This window comes from Cladophialophora psammophila (genome assembly GCF_000585535.1).
Source record: "Cladophialophora psammophila CBS 110553 chromosome Unknown aczJe-supercont1.20, whole genome shotgun sequence".
NCBI classification, from domain to species: domain Eukaryota; kingdom Fungi; phylum Ascomycota; class Eurotiomycetes; order Chaetothyriales; family Herpotrichiellaceae; genus Cladophialophora; species Cladophialophora psammophila.
In genome coordinates this window covers 108,979-132,123 of record NW_006912941.1, presented here as the reverse complement: position 1 = coordinate 132,123, position 23,145 = coordinate 108,979, and the positions used below count along the sequence as shown (strand labels likewise).

Genomic DNA, 23,145 nt, shown 5'->3' with positions numbered 1-23,145 from the left:
TCTTCACTGCCCGCTGTCAGAACAACCGCCAAGTTTGAGTCGCCTCCACCAACCAAGCCAACGAGTCTTTTCCAGCTGCTGTTACTGCCTTGGCCCGCCAGCTTCGCCCGTTCCAGACGCGCTTTGGACCAATCCTCGTCTGCCACTCCCCTCCTCCTGAGTTTCAGCCGCACCCAGTTCCTCGAACCGAGTGAACCCTGCCTTCTGCGCTCCCAAGCCGACCCTGAAGCGTCGAAGCCATCACTTGACCCTCTCTGTCGCCGTCAAATCTTTGCAGTTCCGTCCCTGTATCACCGCCAGCCCTGTTTCCGTTCAGCGTTGGAACGTCGCTGAGCCGGACCACAACCGACCGTAGTTGTGGTAGCTCAGATCAATCCAGAGGCAACTTCATAACCAGCTGCGCTTCAAGCCGTCAAAATTCGCGCTCACGAGTCTCGCGCTTCCCTCCTCGGAGGCCAGCCTGACACCTATCACCCTTTGCCCGGAGGCTATCACCATCGCGGGGGTTATGCGATGAACGACTTTGACAAGAGAAGATCAAGATCTATCATGTATCGGCCAAATTCAAAATGGACATGGGCCTTCTCCCTTATCGCCTTGGTCCAGGCCATGATCATTCTGGCATTTGAGAGGTATGGCCATAATTGTCTACTCGACAATTGAACCACTGCTAACCATTTTTTCCCCCCCAGCTATGTCTTTGCTCACTTCCAGATACACCTCGAAAGCATCCCGGGCAACCAGACGTCGACTCGTACAATCCCGACATTCTTGACCTTGTATATTTTCGGATTTCTCTATCAGCTAGTCCTCGTCTGGGACGCTTTGCGGATGAAAAATACCATTCAGGTCATTGGCTTGGTCATGTACAATGTCGGCCTGCTCATCTATGGCTCCGTGCAGATGGACCAGATCAGAGAAGCAATTCTGCAGCTGGCCGAAGATGATTATATCCGTAAGAACATTTGGTCAGATACCGAACCATTTTTGATCGCCATCCCGTGCATTTTGGCGGTCGGCACAGTGCTCATGGCCGGCTGCGCCTGGAAGCTGTATGACGAATTTGCCTGGACAATTTACAAACGCATCTCGGCCGACTTGAGAATGAAACGACGCTATCTTCAATACCAGGTCTACATCGCCCTGTTGAAGTTCGATTTCTTCTTCTTCCTCGGATTTACTGTCCAATTCGTGGTCATTGTCACCCAACGACAAATCGAGTTCGCCCTCACCATTGCAGCTATGCCTGTCACCATTTTCATCCTTCTGGCTGCCGCCTGGTTCGTCCGGAAAGAGTCTCTCTTGGGCACCCTTGTTATTATTGTAAGTGTACACCGCCAATTTCCCCTCTTCGGCATACCCCTAATCTTGTACGTCACAGGTACTTTACTTCGGCGGTCTAGCCTATTTCATTTTCAAGATGGTCCGCATGTACTCCCCGGGGTGGGAAGTTCCTTATCTGCCGGCGCGAAAGGAACTCACCACTTTTGCTGTCTTGACCATCATCTTGATCCTTGTCACCATTACCTACGCTTGCGTTTGCGCACACAACTATAACACAGGACTGAAGCCCTATGTCAACAAGCCGCAGAACATCGAGGATGATGAGAAACCCATGGCAGGAAGCGCATATGCTCCTTTCGCAACTGAAATGGAACCATCGGGCAGCGGAAAACTCCCAGCGCCAAGGCCTGTCGCTAACCGGATGGAAATTGATTAAATGAGATGTCAAAAGCAGTGTCAGTTCTCTTTCTTGTGGATACCATGTAGCGGGCGTTTTCAATGGATGGTTCGTTTCTATCGTTTAAAACATTTGCGCGGCGTTCAATTCTTTCCCCCTGTCATGAGGAGTTCGGGCCTGGTATTGGCTGAATGAAGGATATACCTTGCAAATCGGGCACGAATTGGGTATGGAAATGTGAATGCAAATGCCAGTGGGAAGGGGGATGGAGGAGGCGTGGTAACGCCAAACATCGCTGTAACGAACGAGTACCTGTACCCTTTTTGGGCATATATGTCTCTAGGTTGGTAGAGAGGTAGGGAGATAAGGAGGTAAGGAGCCTGTTCACCTCAAACCTCAAAGCCCTCCAACGACTTGGTGGACGTTTCAAAGGGACGGCGCGCTTGAATTGAGTGATATGAAGTGAAGGAGAGCAGACATGTGATTAATACCAGTCAATAATTTTTCTCAGTCATTTTCTCATTCTTGGCTTCAATCTTCTCGAGGGCAAAGCCCGTTGCTACCAGTATGTTCTGCAGGTATGTAGTATCCGCCTTGGCCCTGACCTCAAGCTGGTGATAGACAGCACAGAGACACAGCGAGAAAGAGGGAGGGAGGGAGGGAGAGCGCGCACGCGCGCTTGTGTGTAAGATTGTGCAAGAAGGACGAGAAAGGAAACAAAAATGACAAGAAAGAAAGAACAGCAAAAATATGTATCTCTATGACGCCGAATCCAATCCAGTTCAATCCCTCTCCCGCACGCACCCCCGCCCACCCGTCCGAGAGATCTACTCGGCCATGAAAATCTGCAGCATCTGTGGCAAGTTGTGCCTCTTCTCCTCGACCATGTCGTCCGACACCTTCCAGAAGGCGGTTGGTCCCGCGGGGCCGTGCACGTCGTAGTCCTTGTCGAACCAGTTGCCCAAGATGCCGCGGGCGCTGCGCAATCCGCCGATCTGCACGCCCTCGGAGCGCCAGCGCTCTTCGCCATGGAAGATGGAGAAGGACGTCCAGCGGATCGCCTTGGTGGGGGTTTGGCGGACGGAGCCTGTGAGCGAGGTTTGTCAGCGAGGTTTGCATTCGGTCGGGAGAGCGGGAGGCGGAAAGGAAGCCAGGGAGGGAAGGAGGTGGGATAGGGGAACTCACCTCTTATCCTGGAATGCGCGTTGGGATCCCACGCCATAAAGGTACTCCGACTGGTGCCTTCGAAATACACCACCGGGAGCAAATCCTCTCCGTCTTCGCCTTTCTCCTCTTGCTCCTCGATCCTCGTGACGTGCAGCTGCAAGCTGATCAGTCGGAACGCCTCTCGCGTCGTGATGGGCTCCCGTTCCTGATCCATGGGAATGTCGATGTTTCTTTCGAAATTGAACCGGTACAGGTCATTGTAGTCGAGGAAACAGACGATGCGCATCCAAGTCCCCGTGACACCATAGGGGTCTAGTGCGTCCAGGCTGGGATTGGGAGCAAGTTTGATTTTCCCCGTAAGCGGGGACGATACGTAGCTGTCGGGCGCGATACCGGAGAAGGGGTTTTCCCAGGGTTTGAAGATGTTGGGTCGGGTTGACGAGGCTGAAGATCTGCTTCCTTCGCCCGTCGATCGTGGGGGAGAACCGCGGAGGCCGCCGAGGACGTCTGTGTCGCTCAATCCGCGTCGTTCGGTGTACATTCTGTGATTATAGCCAAGGACGATCATGATGGCCTGTACCTTCTCCCAATCAATACGTTGAGTGCCGTCGTCAGTGAAGGGTCCCCACATGTTTAGATGGTTGTATCGGCGCAAGTCGTACACTCGGGATCGTGCCCAGGGGTGCACATCTCGCATGGGACGTGGGTTGCTTCGGAGGAGATGACTTTCTTCTTCGCTTTGGTCATTCTCATCGAGGTCTGGGTCGTCATAGTCGTCATCGTCGTAGCTATCATCAAACGGGGCACGAAGAGGAGATACTGCGACATGTGGACACAATCGACCAGCCCCGGTCGGCCAAGGGGCGTCCAAGTTCGTGCCTGCCAGAACATGGAGTTGAGCGGAGAGTTGACGCAGTTCTTCCAAGGATGCGGCGGGCCATTGTCGAGGTCGGGCGCGGGCAAAGAGGCTAGATCTGCAGAGTATAGTGGTGATGTTGATGCCCTTTGCGTAGAGATTTGATAGGAAGTCGGTAATCTTGGTGGATGATGCAGTGGCTTGCTGGGCCAGCCTCAGGGTCTGTGTAAGCACTTCTTCCAGCGACTGGGTCTGCAGCACAAACGTTAGTGAGACGGGGATGGCTTGCTGAGACCAAGGAGCAGATCATGCCTTTATCTCGGCGTTATCCGATTCAAGGATCTTTTGCAGGTTCACCAGACGAGCCAGTCTCTCTCGCCAGGACTTGGTGTCGTCGTCTACTGGGGGATCCTGATGGTTCAACCCGGGTCAGCAGGCGGCTCCTCCAATATCAGATGACGGAGGGAGCCGGCCTCGACTCTTCTTACAAAGCGGGCCAGATATTGGAGTCTCCAGAGGAAGTCATCGTTTCTGATGCAGGTGTTTAGGTGGCGACATGTCCTCGCTAGAGACGCCAGGTCTGCCGGTTCAACGTTCTGGAAGATATTGTGTAGCACTTCAGGAGCCAAGTCCAGGAGTTGGTAGTGAGCCATGGCGCGAGATGCAGTGGGGGCGCCAGCGCGGGGGGGGAATAAACCAGCGGGGAGGGGTTAGAATCGAGGGCCACTCGGCGGTCTGCTATGGTATATCTCTGTACTTAATCTTGTGAAGACATCGACGGAGAATTTCAGACTTCGATCATGTTTCCGATGAACCAGATGAATGGAGACCACAGTGAGTTGATGGTGAGAGATGGTGGTGGTCCGTCGAGGGTGAAGATGCGGTTGGAATAAAAGACAGATGCCGGTGTTTTCCCGAGCATTTCACGGTTCGGAGATAAGGGCTCATCTCCACCAACACCCATCACTATATTAACTACGATATCCACATATCCATCTCTCCTCGAGGTCACTTCCATCTGACTCGACCTTCGGATAAGCACCCAACAGACCTATATCTCAAATACATACTGCTGCCGGTAGGATGAAACCCCTCTCGCCTGCAGACTTGGCTCCAGCTCCAGCCACAGTTGGCTATGTCTCGACTGGTCCGCCTGGCCCGTCCACAGAAACTGGCTTATAGTCCCTTGGTACTGATCATAGTCCAGCAGCCCGTGTCTGTGGCATGCCTTCCCCAGCATAAAGACGAATGATGCGTGAACAGCTGCCAGAGTACTCGTCAGCGCTCCCGTCGACAGAATCCATATCAACATGGCCGGTGCGAAGTCCAACTCTGTGAGGTCCTCGTCCATGGTCAAGAGCGTGTCGTAAAGCTGTGTCGACAAGACACTGAAATGTCGGTACTTGAGCGGGTTGCCTCGCAAGTGGTGGTGGGTGAAGAGCAACGCCGCCAGAGACACGGCCCGCCAAACCGTCGCGTCCCACCGATTGTTCCCCGGTGCAGTGTCCGCTTGGACGATGAGTCTCAATTTTCTTTCTACCCGATGGAACATATCACCGCGCCGCATCCTTCCCTCTTCACCAGTGGTGCGTAGGGGGTTGGTTTGCTCCGCACCACACAGATTTCGAATGTCGTTTAGGAGATCTAGGACCTTGTGACGAGGAACGCCCGCCGCCCTCAGCTCGGCGCGGCTCAGACCTGGCAATGCTCCAGACAAGTTGCGCCGCTGAAAGGCTGCCCATGATTCATCCCACACCTCGATTGGTGGAAATCGCAGTTTTTCGTCAAAGACTTCCGAGTATATTAGATCGTTCCAACTGATCAAGCGTTGCAAATGTTGCTGAACCCCCGAACTCAGAGACGACATGCCGCCCCGCATTTCCACAATGGCGTGCAATCCTGCCATATGCTTAGTGGCCTCAGCGTATGAATCCATCACAAGGGCAATATTGGTCAGGGCTGCCACCGCCGCGATGGTTTCATCACTCGCGGCCTGTTGCGAATGTGACAGACGGTCGTTGATTAATGAGATGGCTGCCAATTTATGTTGGAGTGTTTTCGTTTCTTCCTGAGAGTCGGGAATTGGTCGGCGATGCCGGAAATGCACTCCCCAGCTGTACATTGTCGCATGAAAGACCAGCTGGTCGCTAATGGCGAATTCAGACCATGTACTCTGTCCATTGATCGGACACCACGGGTACCTTTCATAGTGGCGGAACAGGTAAAGCCTTGCGTCGTCCTCTTCCGTCAAGCGGACCGGTAGGACACCGAAAACATCGATATTTCGCGACCCAATCCACGTCACCGGCATCCCAGGTACAAATCCGGACTCGGCGGCTCCCTCCCGCCGCGTGCTGACAAGAGATTCTGTCTTGTCTTTTGGAAGCTCAGTCCCGGCGTCTTTATCGCCTACCTCTATCGTCCGGTCGGTCTTCTTCTTACCTTTTCGAAGTCGGTGGGGATATCTTAGCTCCAGCTCACCAGATCGCATTCTAAACCTCATCTTCTGCCCGCCAGTTGCAGCAGCTCTTTGTCTGTCAGTCTGCAGTCTGTTTCCTGCAAACGAAACCACAGTGGCCTTCTTTGGGTCTGCCGTTTGTTGCTCAGCATGACTTCGTTCCAGATAATTGTGCATAACATGTGCGCGCAGCGTTCGGAGCTGCTTGCGGTCCTTCTGCTTTTGACCCGTGGACGCGACGAACAAGAATCCCCCTTGTGCAAGCGCATCCTCTGGCCCTTCTTCGGACCCTTGTTGGAGGGCATTTGCAGTTTCACTAGCTGAAGGACTGCTCACTTCGGGATCTGGCCTCGATCGGGCCGATGGTGCCATGTTGCTGAATACTTAGATATGGATTTGTGTTTCGACAGTATTCAATCCGTCAACTTCGGTGCTCGGTGAGGTTTGCTGCTTCATCCTCCAGCAGTCGTTTATCTCAAATATGCAAAGGGATGATCTGGTCGTACAGCCTCAGCCTGTAACGATGGTACATACCTCGCTTGCTCGCGCCACATGTTGGTAGGAGGCTACCGCTTATGTAACACGACCGAAAGGAGGATTACTCATCAAAGTCTCTGGTGCACCGTCACCCGTCCATGCCCCTGAATCGCATCATCCAGTTAAGATTTCTGAAACACCTCAAAGCACCTTCAGCCACGCCAGATCGGGCAGTAGTTCGTTGCTTCCAACGAAATCCACCGCGACAGACCTCGTTACATAACCCGCAGCGACATGCAGATACTTACCGAGTAGATTCCCGAGGAAGCACCTTCCAGCAAGATGTACTCGCTAACCAGTTGAAAGATACCGAAGCTCAAGCGAAGCTTGGGGTACCCAGGTACTAACCTTGTTGAGCAAACGTCCATGTCGATGGCGGATTCGTATCCTGGCATATGGCATAGGAGAAGGACGGATGAGAGTGACCGGCAGTTCAAGCTTGAAGAGGAAAACAGCTGGACAGGGCTAAGGAAAGCGACGCTTAAGATGGCTCCCATGGCCCCCCTGATCAGGACATGTCCAGGAACTAAGCACGAGCTCGTGTCGTGACAAGAGCTGCTCTTCGCACAACCTCGCCGTTCAGCAGCATCCTCACAGTACTTGTACTCATAAGTATGATCAGGCGTCCTTCTCTCCAAATATGCCACCTTTTATTGAAAACCCCCCCTGATAACAGCAAGTCCGCTGGAAGACGGGTTTCGGACCCCGGCGTGCACAGACCAATTCATCAGCCGCGTAACATGGGATAACGCGGCCACCCTTATGCATGCGACAATATCTAGCGACCAAAACAATTCCACGGTTGCCCTTTTCGATACCGAGTACTACCCCAAGTCTGAATCTCTCTTGATAGGCGGCTTCCCCAGTAATACGGGGAACAACTATTGGTGGTGATTGCCATCCACCAATATCATCACGGTGATCAAACCCCCCCCCCCCCTCTGGGTCATGTCCTGCACAAGGCTGTCCACTCATCCACGGCCATGTCGCAACGTGGGCCGCAAGAACCCAAAAATATTGGAGACTCCCTTTTCATCCAAAGCCTGCGATGCCAATCTCCGGGCCATCGGGGCTACTTACAGTAGGTTATCAAAGAACTTTGTCGTCATCAGCAAGTGATTGTTGTTGTTGTTGTTGATGTTTCGACCCATCCTTGCCGTGTAATTACGCATGGCAATAAGAACGTGACTTCCAACCTTGTGTTTTTTTGTTTTCCAGTCGTATACCCTGCAAACCTCTACAGCCATGCCGCCGCCGCTGCCGCTGCCACCGCCGGTGGTCAATGGGACTCTTCGTGGCTGGCCTGGTCCTTCTGTAGGAGAAGGAGTTGGTGGCGTTATTGATCTCGCCGATGGCGGTGCCGCCGCGTCGCTGCCTTCGAAGACCGGCCTCCCCTATAGACTTTCGGACCATCGCAAGAATTGGGCCATTTGGTTCGCCTGCTTCTGCTTCGACGGCTGTGTGCTTCCCATCATCCTGTTCTACGCTCTTTGGTATGGGTCTACTCTGACCCATTGGACAAGTATGCATGCCCACTTCTCTTTCTTTTTCTTCTCCGAATCGCAAAAGGTTGCAACTCGTTGCGTCCAGAATAGTCCAGACCAGCTGACTTTCCCAACTCCCTAGTTTTCACGCTGATCACCTCCCTGTCCTTCTGGACCTCATACCACAAATGGTGCGTCCTTTGTGAACGGGGGGTGCTCCAGATATTCCGAAAGGTTAATAATTGTTTGAAACAGGTTCTCGCGCGGCTATCGGCTACTGATCAAGCGCGATCCAAAGTACAGACCGATCAACGGGGGTCGGTGGTGGTTTGACTGCTCGTATTACGTCCTGTCGGTGGCGCTGGGTATCGTCATCGTCGAGCTCGTCGCCGCGACGGCGACAAAGGACGTCAAAGTAAAAGTCATCGCCATGGCGCCGCCGTCCGTCCTGTACACCGTAGCCGGCTACACGCTGCTGCAGAACGCGGCGCACTGCCTGCGCATCCGGGCGCCCGTCACCCTCTCGTCCATCAAGCGTGGCTCCCTGACGCCGCCCCCGCTCTTCACCGTCATAGAGGACGTCTTCGCCGTCGACGGCTGCCATCTGGGCTTACCGGCCCGGCACGCAATGCTCGCCACGTACAATGCCAGCGCGAGATTTCGCAGTACGCTGATGTGGTGGTCATGGGCTTGGTGCCTTGCCTGCCTGGCCGTCGCGGCCGGCTTATCTATCGTGGTAGGGCTCACGGAGGGAACAACCGGCTTCGGAATCAGTAAGTTCTCTTTTTTTTTTGCTCCACGATTTTGCTCCATTTTTCGAGAGTGATGCGATTGGAACGAGAAAAGAACTAACCTACGTTTGACCTTTTTCTTTCTTCAGCTTACGGCGTCTCTTTCCCATTCATCGTGTTCATGTCCGTCGTCACCGCATTCTGGATGGAAGCCGAAGACGCACGAGGTGCCTTCGCGGCGCCCGTGGGCCAAGGAAAGGCCCTGCGGAGTGTCTTTTCTGGCGCAAACGGCAGAGCTGTATAAGCCAGCCAGGCAGGCAGACCGAAAGAAAGGCAGATAAACAGCGACGACGCGGAAATGTATGGAACCCCCAACCCTCCACATCCTCCCGGATACGGCCGGAAAGCTATACGCACCACCTTCCCCCCTTTCCCCGTGGTGCCGCTGATCGGGGCTTTCACCTCCACAGGCAGCCAGCCAGACAGGCAAAGACATACTTTCCTTTGAAGACGCCATAATAAAATGGTTTCTCATCCATCTGCGGGGGCCACAATCGGGGAAAAGATGAAGATGATCATGTCATGATCGGAGGACAGTCGATGCGGCTCTGGCGAAGCAGAACAGGGCTCGCGATATGAGCTAGCTACAAACATTAATCCAAAGTGCATCGTGCGGCATGCATGATGCATGGTCTTCTGGCCGCGGCCATCGACGATCGACGTGCACGGCCAAGTCCTAGTCCAAAGTCCAAAGAAAAGGAGAGATGGGAAGGGGAAAGGCGCACCTCAACCAACTACCGGATCCTTCAGAACAGCCATGGCGCAATGGCGCAACCCAGGTCGAGGTTCCTACATAGTAGCATGTCGCATTAGCTCGGCCAAAAGTCAAAGCTCGCGAGGCTGTCGAAAGAAAAATGGGGAGGCAAGAACAGGAACGACGTTTCCAGGAAGCCCAACGCCTTCGGTTTCCGCAGTTAACGGGGTCGCAGCTTATAGCTTCAAGATGCTGGCCAAACATCGCCTCGCCAATAACTACTCGAACTTTTTTGGTGGCAGTTGGCCCTCTTCTGCATCCTCTAACATGCCGACTATTTTCACTATATTTGTGCGGCATCCAAGCTCCATGCCACCGAGGGCATTTTATCCTTGTCTGGAAGCTGTGAGAACTCCGTGAGCCGTTTCTGAGCCCTTGCCAATGCAGTCATCCCCTCGTGATCTGTTATTCCCAGGTCCACACCCGGTTTCAAAAGCGCTCTCACGACGTATTCTGTACCCTTTGTTAGCTGCTAGACGAAGCGGCGTGCTCCCGGTCTTGTCCAGTCGATTGATTTCCGCCCCCTTTTTGGAGAAACCGCTCTACCGTCTTGTCTCGGCCCTTCCTTGCTGCGACTTGAAGCGGAGTGCATCCTTCTTTGTCCTCAGCATTGATATTGGCACTTCTCATCAACGGCGTTACCACCTTTTCGCGGCCTCCACCATGCTGCCCAGTGGAGGGGAGTCATCCCGGCCTGGTTTTTTGCGTTGATCTCTGCGCCTCTCCCAAGAAGTAAGTCAATTGCCTTCTCGACAGCTGTATCGTTTTGAACCTGATCTATCAGGCAGATCGCATGCAAAGGAGTGTCACCGTGCATGTCAACCACATAAAGATTGGCCCCAGCTTGAAGCAAGCTCTCCATGACGAACGCATCCGAGCGGAATGATGCTGCATGAAGTGGTGTCCAAAGACCATAGTCTCCCGTCGACACATTTGCCCCAGCTTCAATCAAGAGTTTTACTATAGAGTGTGAGGCTCGTTGGGCAATAGCCTCCAGTAGAGCGGTCCGACCAGTCCCTCGTGGCTGGTTTCTACTGCCGTATGCAGAGGCGAGACATCAAGTTGATCGTATTTTGCCTGGATATTCGCTCCATGACATAACAAAAATTTGACAATCTCGTCATTGCCAACCGATGCAGCCACCAAGGGTGCGAAGCTCAAGTGCCTGGGCCAACTTGTAAACCTCTCTCTAGGTCTCGGTTTTGCCCAAAGTTTGAGTGCAAGCCCTGACGGGCACAGTGCAGTTGCAAGTAAAAAGTGACGACGGGACAAGCTGAAAAGTGGGTCGTGCCATAGGTACTGACGATCGGGGAATCTCAATGTATCGAGAATATAACTCGAGAAAAATTGCATACCCATCGATTCATCGAAGAAGCGAACAAAAGCTTCGCGACCTTGCTCGGTGAAAGTCTGGGAGGCTCGTGCATGAAGCTCCCAATGTGCCCTTGCATAAAATGCTAGCGGCGTCATCTGAGACCGCACCCACTGCCCGTACAATCTGAGTTGCCCCTGCCCAAGACGTTGAGGCACCTTATTGTGATCTCGTTGGTTCCCATGTCTGGATCAACTTGGAACTGTTTTGCTCCAGGGTGAGTAAGATAGCCTTTGGCGGTATGATGCACCAAAACAACACGTTCTTCAATAAGGTAAGGAGGCCGCAGCTGCTACGCCGAGCACATCTAGGCCAGACGCCATCGGCATGCCATCGACGACTTCTTGATCTCTGACAGTTTTCGCATACGCGTATCCTTGTTGGATCTCTGATCCAGGAGATAAAGACATAGATGCATTACTAAGTAGACATCAGATAAAGAATCGTGAGGTTGTGGTCGTTTGCAAGGGTGAGCTGGAGCGAGCTCAAGTGTGCCTGGCGAGCGGCCTCAATGGCTGCCCTTGCACCATCACTAGCGCCTTGGTAGCCTCGTGGGGGTCAAAGAGCCTGGCATCGTTTCCAAGAACATAACGTGCTCAGAGTAGATAAGAGAGGTGTTCAATCAGAATCAACTAGCACGTAGATGGAGGGGATAAGTAAGGCGGAGGGAGTACAACATCGCTACTGGAACTTGATTGGAACACCTAACGCTTTGAAGGGGCGCCGAGCGAGACTCCCTCCCCGTGGGTCACTGGAAAAGTTGGGCAGGCAGGCCGGTCAACTGAAGGCGCCTTACTGACGCGCGCAAGTACCTGGCTAAGTACGGAGTGGTCGTGTAACTAAATACCAGATTCACAGTGACGCCTTGAGCCCCGTGAATGACATGGAAGGCTGATACTCCGCAAACTAAAGGTACCGATACTTCCACCCAAAATGGGTTCGCACTGTTACAGGTCACCCTCGTACTCTTGACTCCAAATCCTCGAGCCCGAATCAAGCCCCCGATGCTTTGTTTCCGCCACGTAATACCGATTCGCCGTCTATCTCCGCCTCCTGGGACCTGTGCGAGAAATGAATCAAGCTCAAAACCACAACAAAGGAAATCTCATTCCCTGAACTCCACGCTCAAATCAAGTTGCAAGTCCACCATCGTTCGTAAATCTGATCCGTCCTTCATTGAAGTCTTTCAAAAGGTTCTCGGCCTTATTCGGTGCCACTAACACCATATCTATACGTGCCACACAGACCAAAGACCCAACCCGCCTCCCTCGTGCCCGGAAATTGCATCATATAAACCCGTTGATTGCCCAAAGTCACACCGCCTGTATCTGCAATGACATCGTCCTCGCTCCAAGTTTTCAGAGCAATGCCAGTCTGCATAACTCGCTCAAAGCAGCTTTCACCCAGCACACTGTCCAATAGGACAACGTCGCGGTTCTTGTTGCGCGTAATGAGAATGCGCTTCTCCCGACCATTACCGTGGATTCGGTGCGGTGTGTGGTTTGAGCTTGGAAGGCGAGGCCCACGGTTTTGTCCTCGTTGACCGGCAGATGTAACGTTGGATGGAGATCGAGGAGGGCCGCCTGTTGCTGGTGGCGATGCCCCTGGGGTCACTACCGGTCGATTCGGTGTGGTTTGGCCACTTTCTGCTGCGGCCGATGGTGCTGGGAGGACTGTGAGACGGGCGGCTCCCAGGTTTTCCCAATGTTGTCCCTTCCTGACGTATAGTCGAATTTTCATATTGTTGACCATGCCCCCTCCTTCTGCTGCAGCTGCACTTGTCGATGGGACATTGGGTCCATCCTTTCCTGGTATGAAGCCAAGCTGGCTGGGCGGCGGTGTGCCTGAACCCGAGCCTGTTCCGGTCCCACTGCTGGAGGAATACAGAGACCCCCCAGTGCCACCACCACCATCTTTGTGAATCACCGACGATCGGTTGAGATTGAAGGCGCTACTAACGCCAAATCTCTTTAGAGCTGAAAAGGCGCTTGCCACAGTACCCGAGCTCTCCACTGACATGTCGATGGAGGCAGGTGTCGGTGCAGACGACGCCCGATAACTTGACTTCTTCTGACTCCCGAAGCTGAACCATGAACTCGACCTCGAGCGACTATGCTGAGCCTGTCCAACATTGAATGTGACTGATGGTTGGCGACTGGGCCGTGCATTTTGCAGTTGAATATACGTTGGATTGTTGCACCGGGCCCAGTTGATCATTCCATACAGTGCTTCACACTCTTCCGGATTCCGCGAACGAAACATGACATTATTGGCCGTTCTGATCTTGGAGTTCGCGGTGGGAGGAGATCGTATTGAAATATCCAATGCAGTTCCCCTACGTAGCGGAACAATTGGGGTTAACTCGAAGGCTACCAAGGGCTGTTGAGAGACGGAGTGCTTTCTTGATTCTGAGGCTTCAGAATAACGGCTGCATAAGGACATTTGGGGATCAGAATGAGCCGCCGACATCTCGAAGGCTTCGATCAAACCGGGAGAGATTGCGATCGAACACTCGTCAGGGTAAATCTGTTCCCACATGCCCTTGTCTGACCAGGAGCATATCAAAGCAATTGTTTTCGCCTTCTTGTTTGCTGGGATGGTGGTTGAAGAAGGAACTTTCCGATAGGGACCCTGCGAAGCAGAGTCGGAGGGAGCTAAAGTTCGAGTTCCGGTGGATTTCATCGAGGGCGGAGGTAGAAATTGTTTTGAGGCCCGGCCCTCACCGGGAGTGATAGCCACAAGAGGTGTTGGTACATCCCCGTGCTCCGATAACAGATCTTCAGAGGTGTCAGACGAGAAACCGTCCTCGCTCTCTGAATCATACCCGGAGCTGTCGGAGGTTGTGGATGGTTCGTATTCATGCTTCAAGGGTGAGGAAGTCCGCCGCTTCACCGTCTTGTCTGATGGACTCGGAGTAGGTTTCAGTATTGGGCTGGGCCGGTTGCTTGATATGGGTTGCAGAATGCCGGAACGATGAGGGGGGGTTGCCGGCGGGGATGAAGTTCCAGTACTGGGTATTGAGGGACGATCTTGACGTGAGCTGTGAACTGGCGGGGTCGGTGTATCTTCAGTATATAACTGGCTTCTGGTCGAACTCTTATGTTCCCGCTTTGGCCGCTGCTGTCGCCGATCTGGCTCAGGCGTTGGTGGCTCTGCCCCTGGAGATTGTCTCACCCGTAGGGACGAAACCGAATTGGCTTGGGGTTGTTGGGTGCGAACCTTGTTGACGGTTGGCAGGTCTCTTGACGGAGTAGATGACACTGCTCGATGATATTCTGGTCTTTGGGGTGATGTTTCGAGGAGAGGCTTGGATGAGGACAAATCACTTTGGGCAGCCGGCAGCGACAGCTGCGAGTTACGCAACGAGGATTCCGTTGCACTTGCTCTTGAACTCCGTGTCTGGTGTGAAATTGTAGAACTCTTCCAGTCACCGCAGACGTTATCTGGCCCACTGAGCTTTGGCAAGCTCGCATTCTTGCTGCCCTCCACATGATTTCTCGGCTCCTCGGAAGACTTGGGAAATAGCGGCTGAGGAAATCGCCATGCTTCGGGATTTTTGGTTTGACTTGACAGGTAGCCAAGCTTGGTTGATGCAGTTTTGGATGATGATGAGATCGGTGTTGTGAGAGAATCCCTTCTGGAACGGTCTGAAATCGTGGATCGATCCGAAGATACGACTGATGGGACCGGACGCCTCGGTGAGATTGTCGATGGCGTCTGATGCTGCAGAACAGGCTTTGACGCAAGTCCACCCCCCAAATTTAACCGCGGCGACGGCCTGTCAATCAGAGGCCTGGTATATTCTGAACGGCGACTGAACTCGCTACGCACTCCAAGAAGAGAAGGCTCGCCAATGGGCACATCTGGATATTCTGGCGTAGGACCTATGTCGGCGGTCTGACTGGGGACTTTCGAGGTTGAAGGCTCGGATTCAGTCGCTGTTGCCATGGCCAAAGGTGCAGGTCGTCTCACAAAACTCGGGGTGCGGTTCAGCTTCGGGGGCAGTGGGTTCGAACCGAGCATGTTCAACCATTCCGTCACAGCTTCTTTATCATCCGTCTTCAAGGCTAACAGTTCGTGCCATTCCTGACCTATACCTGCTCGGCCCCGGACCATGATGACGAGATCGAACCCATCCTCACCACGCCTGGAAGATATCGAGTTCAGCTCAATTGGAGCAAAGAGCAGCCACTTCCCTGTGCCATCAATTTCACAAACCAGGACATCACCACCAGTCGGCTCACCACGGACGTTGTCTCGCAAAATCAATTCAATGCTACAATCCATTCGTTGGCCACTGGAATGATAGATTGTGAGGTTGAAGACGTCTCTTGCCTTGACGCAGCGAGTCTTATCGACAGTGATATGCGCCGTCGCTGCCATTGTCTTGATATCGCGAGCTCGGGTTGCGTCAATGTTTGCAGCTGCTTCATCTTCCAACCTGGCTTGTTCTTCCTGATTCCGTCTCTTAGCAAACGCGGTCAGATCAGCATAAGCATCGGCCATCCGCGCAGCAAGAGGCATATCACATTCATTCCGGATTCGATTGAACGTCTTGCTCAGCCCCTTAACTCTCACAAGCGGTCTTTTCAGCAGATATGCAACGTCCACCTTCTTGCCCGCAGCGTCCACTAGGTCGCCCGCTTCGTCCCTGGCCATGCCCTGTTCTAGAGCTGTTGAGCCTTCAAGTGGTGCAAGGTTGACAACGACATCTTGAAACCCGAGCCTCCAAGCTTGTAGATAGTCTCTATATGCTTTTTCAGTTGTTTGACCCCAGTTGAGAAGACTGTCCAGGCTCTGGGAGGGAATGCGATTATGCAGAGCCTTCAATCTTTCAAGGGCAATTCCCATATCAATGATGGGCCTCGTGATGCTTGCGCCATCTTTTTGCGCTAATGACGTGAACAAGCCCGCCGCCGCCGCCGCATCTGTTTTGGACAGGAGGCATTGGAGCAGGACTGGTATGACACCGTCAACCAAAGTTCGTAATTCTCGTCCATACCTTTCTTCGTCCGCTACCACCCCGGCGAGAATCTCTTGTGCTGAACTGGGTTGTTGTTTTGCCTGTGCCTTTGTTCTCGCACTTCGCCTCGAACGACGGACCCAGGTGCCCCTCGGCAAAGATAAAACTGACATCAAATCTTCGTGAGTGGTTAGCTTGCGTTGAAGGTCACAAACATCTCCTGAAACCTTTCCTTGGGGCGGCGGTTCTAAATCGGTTTCCTTGAAAGTCTCCACGGATGGTATTGTTGGAAGTCGATGCAGACCGGTAGGGGGGCAGGGTCGCTGAGGCAGGCTGGCAGCTTTTACTGTCGTATTCTCAGCTAGCGGAACTTCTGGCAGCGACGCTGTGAGTTCTGGAGAGCTCCCATCCGGCACCATCTCCTTCCTGGAAGGCCCTCGCTGACGGCGAACTCTTGCACCTCTCCGCCGAAGGGTGGACGGCGAGCCATCGTGCCCGTCCTGAGCATCGTTTGCTGGATCGCTAAGGTTCGAAGCGGAGGTCTGGTTAGCATTCGGCGATGCCATCGAGTCACCTGGTATTGGTGTATGCTGGAGGCTAGATTCGGTTTGCTGCGGTAAAACGGAATCCCATATTTGATTGGGATCGGGCGTGATGGGCTTCTCAACAGAGGATCTCTTCTGGTGCGTACGTTTTCTTAATGGTTGGGGCACTTCGACCGGTGGCAGATCGTCCAGACCGTCCTTATCGACGAATGGGTCAGGTTGCTCGTCAAGCCATGCTTCAATACTGGGTATCCTGTTGCTGACAGTAGGCACAGTCTCTGACTTCATAAACATGCCTTTGGTTTTGCCCAATAGTCCGCCTTTCCTTGATTTTGGGGCGTCTGCATCCAGGGAAGCATCCCCAGGCCTTCCTAACAGCTCGGCATATTTGCTAGGTCTCCGATCGCTCGGAACACCCTTCTCTAGCCTTATTGATTCATCGAAGTATCTCCCAAAGTTCCCAGATAAAATAGATTCGGTGGTCAAGTGCCGAGCCAACTCGTCGTCCACTCGGCTCTCAAGATCGCAAAGAGGTGGCAATTCCTCCCCTTCCGCTATGGCATCGTCTGGAATTGTTGTCACCCTAATGCCATCGTCATGTGGCAGGGTTTGTCCCGCTCCTTGGCCGGCGCTCATACGCTCTTGTGTTTTGGATCGTCGTCTCCTTCTGTTTTTCTCTTGATTGGAAGTGTAGGAAAGGTCGTACTGTCGTGACTCCGATCGTGGGTCGACGGCGGGCTTCGGATCCTTGTTGTCCTTATCACGCTTCTGAGTCTTCCAGTGACTATCACTGATGATGCGCCTTCGCGGAGCACTGGAACTCCTCTCTTTCTCTTGACTGCGTTCATCTTTGGCTTTGGTTCTTCCGCTGACACGAACTCTGAACTCGCTTCCATATTCCGACTCCGGTCTCGATGAAGCAGAGGCGCATTCGGAGGTGGGAATCGATCGGACGCTCACTGCATCTGGGGCCAGTGCGTTTGCTGCACCTTGAGCCTGCCATTGTCGTATGCGGTCTTGGACAGAAGGGGATTCGTAGAGCCCAACGGGACGGGATGATTCTACATTTTGGGGGTTTGGGGTAGAATGTGTGTTGGAGAGGTTGTTTCGGGAGGTTCGTCTAACGGAGTTTGGAGTTGAGTCTGCTCGCATTGACGGATGTGCGTCTGATGCTGTGTTGTGGCCGCGTTTCTATATCATCAATTCGTGGCTGTCGCTCGAACCGGAGAGTGCGTTTTCGTTGGTTGTGAGGACCATTCTGCAGGCATATTGAGGTCGGCTTTGGTGTACAGAGAAGTTCGTGAGATGCCTATGCAAGGTAGTTGTGGCACGGACGCCTTTCCTTGGGCAGAATTAACTCCAGATGCCAACGGTCAGAAGCTCGGAACCACCACTGCGTTTCATGCAAGCTGCAGGTGAACGATGTGCCAACTGGCGGTAGCGCAGGTCAATATGCAGGTTGCGTCAAAGGCGCCAGCTCGCCGGGTCGGATAAGACGCGGTGGTTACCAGGGCAACCGCTGAGATCGATTAACGAACACGATCCAGGTTAGGAGTATACAAGCTGTAGATCGCATGCTCGAAACGCAGGATTATCATTATCTAGTGCGCAGGTCGATTGACACTGTAAGCTACCGTGCGGCCTCTATGTATCGTACCTTGCTTACAATCAAGACCAGTTCGTGCGAGTTCTTGGATTCTCCACCGCCTGTTGCGGATGGAACCAGTTCTGGTCGAACCCGGCGAACGCGTGCTTCATGCCATTCGACCACTGTTGTTGGACGCCACCCTCCTTTTGATCGCACCCATCATGCATGTTTGATATGGCCGTTGGCTTTCGGTCTAGTCAATGTGCTATTTCCTTGCAGTGAGTGCGATATCCGATCGAGCGCTTTGAAAGCTTTGGCCGTGATACGCAGACTACTTGCAAGTAGGACTTGTCGATGTCAGCTCTGGACGGCCAGTTCTGAGCGGGGGAAAACTTACGTGCTGGAATGACAATCCAGAAGAAGTTCATAAGGAAATAATAGCACCAGAAATAGTACGGCTCCGGTCGGCAATAGGTCAAATTTTTGTGGTAATGATCGAACATGGAGGTTGCGTAGTATAGAACGTCGCCATAGATCTGTCCGAGCGAAACGGTTGCCTGAAGTGGATAACGCAGCGGGTGGGAGGTGATGATGAAGTACACCATCAAGAAGGAAAGGGGACCCCAGAAGACCTAAGTCACGTCAATACTGTCGTGAAACTCTCCCTTTTGTTGTTTTTGCAGAGTCTGGACCATACCGCCGTGATGGTCTCCATGCACAAGACAAAGGGATCCGAGGTCAGATAGCGCGAATCTGACAACGAATATTCCTTCCACAATTGACCGAAAAGGTCTTGGAGACCGCCCATGCGAGTGTGATTGTAGGCGAAGTAGCCTTCGAAAAACAAGTGGATGAAGCCGCCTTTTCAATGTCAGTGTGCACTTCTCTCAGTTACATGGCTCTTTTCATACACAAACAAAACCACAGCGCAATGACCTTGTCCACAACCCTCAGACGTGGTGCGAGACTCGAGGTAAGGAACCATGTGAGCGAGAGGATGATTGTGCAACCGGTCGCAAAGGTGGCTAATAACTCGGGGACAGACATTTCGTTGGCGGCGAAGTTGACGATTTCAATCTCGGTGGGATAATAGGGATGGATTGGTTTGGTCACCACGACCTTGGGCTCTGGAGGAGGTACCGGCGGAGGGGACGCCATCAGATTCTTCAAGAAATCCATCCTGGTGGTTGACGGTCGACAGGGCGAGTTGGAAGCTTCAGGTCTAAGGGATGGGTGACGAGAGGTCTCGCAGGCAAAAAGAAATGAAGGCAACGAGAATCAACCAGAGTTGAGAATTCCCAAGCGCCAAACTCCTCGTCGACGACAACAAAGAGTGAACAATATAAATGAGTGATGAATTGTCCTGACTTGGGAGACCAAAAGGCACTGAAGTTGCCTGCGTGAATGGAAATGAAATGCCATGGCACCAATGGTGCTGTACCGAGATTTGGGCCTCGTGAGCCATAGCAGTAGTACTCGTGCGAGCCGAGTCGTGTCATTATTCCGCTGGACGGAAGGGCATACGAGCTTAGGCAGCATCTGGCATCCTTAACCAGTTGCCCCCGTCACCCCCATCGCCCCCCGAGCTGGTCCCGACTCACTACCCAGTAGTAGAGCGCCACTGGAGCTACACCTGATGCTGGTGTGCCCTGCCAGCCCTCCACATGTTCCCCAACTCAAATTGGAGATCTTTCGAATATCAACTCATTATTCCAGAATTCCTCGAGTCCCCTTCTCCCTTCCCGATGTCATGCAAATGCGCAGTTCATCCGCCAAGGTCAGAATTCCTTGATCATCCCTCGTTTCTCCCGTTTCTGAACTGCTCTGCGGGTCACTCTCCCACGGCAAGATGGATGACTGACATAGGTGGCTCAGATCGCCCCGGTCTTGTCCATCCATTTCTTCAAGGCCCGTTTTCATGAGATCCCATCTCTCAAGTTTGCCATCCCATCCAGACTATCAGAATTCTCCCCAACGTTTGGCGCGGCTCAGCTGTCTGGATGGCGTTCGCCTCTCGCTCTCACGGGTGGCCCTTTGTCCGTGGCGATGCCAATCATGATCTCCATCTCCCACATGTTCCTGGAAAAGTGGACTGTTGTTACTTGGGGCGTCCTGCGTGTTGCGGGGCCTTCCGAGGACGGCAAGCGAATCGCATCTCCCTTGGCGTCATTCAAGATGCTCAACATCACTGGCACATGGAGCAATGACGAATTTTTCACCTCCTTGTATGGCCCATTGATTCGTCTCGGAAAAAGGCCCCAGGTGAATGCAGGCAAGAGGAAGACTTCTTGCCTTGAGTGACTTTTGCCCACGACCGTCCGAGTCCCGCGTCCGAGTGCCGTTATCTGATTCTTGCTATAAATACATACCTAGTTACGATCTCCCATGACTTCACCGGAGCGATCAGAGAAATCTTCCTTCTCGAATTTCTGACTGCTTTGTCTGGTCGAAATCCTATTCTAGCTGACCGAAAGGGGCTATTTTGCTAGGTTCATCGAACCTTGACATTCTCTTTTACTTAGAGTCGGCTGACTCTATCTGACTGATCCTCTCGATTGACTTGTAGCATTGTCATCGAGAGGCCACTGCTACCATGGCCAGACCTATATTCTGTGCCACGCACCCGCGTGCGTGTAGTACGGCCTTTGAACGTGTTCGATCTATACTGCCTGCTTAGGTATTTGATGAGGGCTAACCGCCTTTCAAGGTGTTCATGACCAGGAAAGACTTGGCCTGTGTCCATGAACCATTTGGCGACGCATTCTACTATGGGTGAGTTTCTGTGGAGAGGGCGACGGAGCAGTTATATCTAACTCGCTCTTCAGCCCAGAGAGGATGAGCGTCCGTTATGAGAAGGACGAGGATGCGAGGAAAGCATCGGGATACAGCGAATCAACGTACAAAACAATCTTCGATCGACTAGATCACGAAGGAGCCGAGGTGTGATGTTCCCCCCAAAACTTTGGCCTTTCATACGGGCGTCCGCATCGCACCAGGTCCAATATTCCTTGCTTACCTCAACAACAGGGTAAACGCGTCTTCATCAAGGACATTCTTTATTATCTGGTCCCTCCCGACCAGCAGCCTCCCAGAGTGGCTCCATCTTTGCAGTCAGTCAAGAGAGGTATTGGAACCGAGAAGATGAGCAATGGGATCAACGGCGTCAACGGTGTCAACGGTGTCAACGGAGTGAACGGAACTCATCATGTCAATGGTCATGCCAATGGGGTCAATGGTGTCAACGGCGTCGGCAAGAAAGCGCCGTTCCCATTCCCGACGGAGGGCGAACCGGGGAATCCTACCATCGTTCCCAGAGCCTTGCTGGAGAAGTTTCACTTCACGTTTCTCATCCGCGATCCTCACTCAAGCATCCCTTCTTACTATCGGTGCACCATTCCACCCTTGGACCAATTGACGGGTTGGAACGAGTTCTATCCGAGTGAGGCTGGGTATGACGAACTTCGACGCTTTTTCGACTATGCCCGGGAGACTGGCTTGGTGCGAGACAGAAATGATGGACCAGAGAATGGAATAGAGAACGGAACAGAGAATGGGAATATTATGAATGGCGACGCAAAGGGGCCTGAAGTGTGCGTGATTGACGCTGACGATTTGTTGGACGACCCCGAGGGTATTCTCCGAGCTTACTGTCAGAGCGTGGGGCTTGACTTCCACCCTGACATGTTGAACTGGGACAACGAAGACGATCAGGAGCGTGCAAAAGCGGCGTTTGAGAAGTGGAAGGGTTTCCATGAGGATGCAATCGATTCGACAGACCTCAAGCCGAGGACTCACGTGCGTGACGACCCTGGCCCCCTTTCCGAACTTGGTAGTCGAACTGACTCTGGACAGAAGAAAGCAGCAAAGAGCGAAGAACAATGGGATGCTGAGTGGAAGAAGAAATATGGAGAGGAGGCTGCCCGGATGATTCGCAAAACCGTGGATCAAAATATGGCCGACTACTTGTACCTGAAGCAATTTGCCCTGAGGCCATGAGGGAGGATATTCTTGGATATCTGACTGGCGCCGTTACCGTTGCCGCTGCTGCTACTATGCCCACCAGAATGAATAGCTGTGTTTCCGGGTTCTCGAATAGCAGATTGACAGACTGAACAATCCAATTTCTAGTACGAGGTACAACCAATACAGACAAAAAATGCAACTCAAGGTGCAAGACTCGCTCCATCTCTCGACCCGAATGGAAAATTCTTTTTCAGGTTGCAGGCACGACGTCACTGTTGGCCACGGATGCACTAGTAGCTAACAAGCCATTTATAGGCTCAACATTTGCCGATTGGGATATGGTGAGGGTGTCATCTGTATGGGGGTGCGATCGAAAGGGGTAGTGGGCGGTATGTAGTCGATACACAGCTAGCGGGCTCGGTTAAAGAAAATTCAGATACCTGGTATACCTAAGGTGACGCAGGACCGTAATACTTGTTATCCTCCAGTGTCCTCTCTCTCTCTCTCTTTCTTCTCACCGTCACCTTCACCTTCACCTTCACCTTCATCTTCACTTTTTGGCTCCAATTCATTTTCCGTGGTTCGTTCATAATCGAGCAGATCTAGAAATGTTATTTGGTGACAGAGACACCAAGGCCTGTTAAATTTTTTTGGTCCAACTCGCTTAGATCGAGATACTCGAGTGCTCGAGTGCTCGGGTGCTTCGGTGGCCTGACGAGCGAGAACAAATGGGGTGATAATGGCCAGAGGCTGCTGGAAGTCGCCGGGAGGTACTTTTTGGGAGGAGAATTGACGAGTGGCAGCGCCAGTGCCTAGGCGAAATTCCCCGCAGCCACCCACTGGTGCTTTCTTGGTGCCAGGGCCTTCACGGGCTTTCTGGAACATGCTAGTCCTATGTCATAGGTCGCGCTCCACTTTGGGCGCTGGTCCCGAGTACAAGAGTCACTTTATTATCATGCCTTCACTTCTTCTGCAGTCGTTTGAAC

At 52.9% G+C, this 23,145-nt stretch overlaps 7 protein-coding genes across 7 annotated transcripts; 3 read left to right on the top strand and 4 right to left on the bottom strand.

Annotated features, from left to right (window-relative positions):
- Positions 1 to 549: 549 nt before the first annotated feature.
- Positions 550 to 1,720, top strand: A1O5_10431 (uncharacterized protein; the record flags this gene model as incomplete). The annotated part of the gene is made up of 3 exons (XM_007751007.1): positions 550 to 632; positions 693 to 1,323; positions 1,382 to 1,720. The coding sequence occupies 3 exons, from the start codon at positions 550 to 552 to the stop codon at positions 1,718 to 1,720; spliced, it is 1,053 nt and encodes a 350-aa protein (XP_007749197.1).
- Positions 1,721 to 2,508: 788 nt separating this feature from the next.
- Positions 2,509 to 4,357, bottom strand: A1O5_10430 (uncharacterized protein; the record flags this gene model as incomplete). The annotated part of the gene is made up of 4 exons (XM_007751006.1): positions 2,509 to 2,768; positions 2,867 to 3,956; positions 4,062 to 4,115; positions 4,193 to 4,357. The coding sequence occupies 4 exons, from the start codon at positions 4,355 to 4,357 to the stop codon at positions 2,509 to 2,511; spliced, it is 1,569 nt and encodes a 522-aa protein (XP_007749196.1).
- A 398-nt stretch (positions 4,358 to 4,755) lies between these two features.
- Positions 4,756 to 6,534, bottom strand: A1O5_10429 (uncharacterized protein; the record flags this gene model as incomplete). The annotated part of the gene is made up of 1 exon (XM_007751005.1): positions 4,756 to 6,534. The coding sequence occupies one exon, from the start codon at positions 6,532 to 6,534 to the stop codon at positions 4,756 to 4,758; it is 1,779 nt and encodes a 592-aa protein (XP_007749195.1).
- Positions 6,535 to 7,944: 1,410 nt separating this feature from the next.
- Positions 7,945 to 9,218, top strand: A1O5_10428 (uncharacterized protein; the record flags this gene model as incomplete). The annotated part of the gene is made up of 3 exons (XM_007751004.1): positions 7,945 to 8,192; positions 8,439 to 8,956; positions 9,064 to 9,218. The coding sequence occupies 3 exons, from the start codon at positions 7,945 to 7,947 to the stop codon at positions 9,216 to 9,218; spliced, it is 921 nt and encodes a 306-aa protein (XP_007749194.1).
- A 3,085-nt stretch (positions 9,219 to 12,303) lies between these two features.
- A1O5_10427 (uncharacterized protein) lies at positions 12,304 to 17,760 on the bottom strand (the record flags this gene model as incomplete). Its single annotated transcript, XM_007751003.1, has 1 exon — positions 12,304 to 17,760. The coding sequence occupies one exon, from the start codon at positions 17,758 to 17,760 to the stop codon at positions 12,304 to 12,306; it is 5,457 nt and encodes a 1,818-aa protein (XP_007749193.1).
- A 655-nt stretch (positions 17,761 to 18,415) lies between these two features.
- A1O5_10426 (cholestenol delta-isomerase) lies at positions 18,416 to 19,375 on the bottom strand (the record flags this gene model as incomplete). The annotated part of the gene is made up of 4 exons (XM_007751002.1): positions 18,416 to 18,543; positions 18,594 to 18,828; positions 18,894 to 19,057; positions 19,108 to 19,375. The coding sequence occupies 4 exons, from the start codon at positions 19,373 to 19,375 to the stop codon at positions 18,416 to 18,418; spliced, it is 795 nt and encodes a 264-aa protein (XP_007749192.1).
- Positions 19,376 to 20,789: 1,414 nt separating this feature from the next.
- Positions 20,790 to 22,192, top strand: A1O5_10425 (uncharacterized protein; the record flags this gene model as incomplete). The annotated part of the gene is made up of 5 exons (XM_007751001.1): positions 20,790 to 20,849; positions 20,904 to 20,968; positions 21,022 to 21,136; positions 21,224 to 21,991; positions 22,049 to 22,192. The coding sequence occupies 5 exons, from the start codon at positions 20,790 to 20,792 to the stop codon at positions 22,190 to 22,192; spliced, it is 1,152 nt and encodes a 383-aa protein (XP_007749191.1).
- Between the last annotated feature and the right edge of the window lie 953 nt (positions 22,193 to 23,145).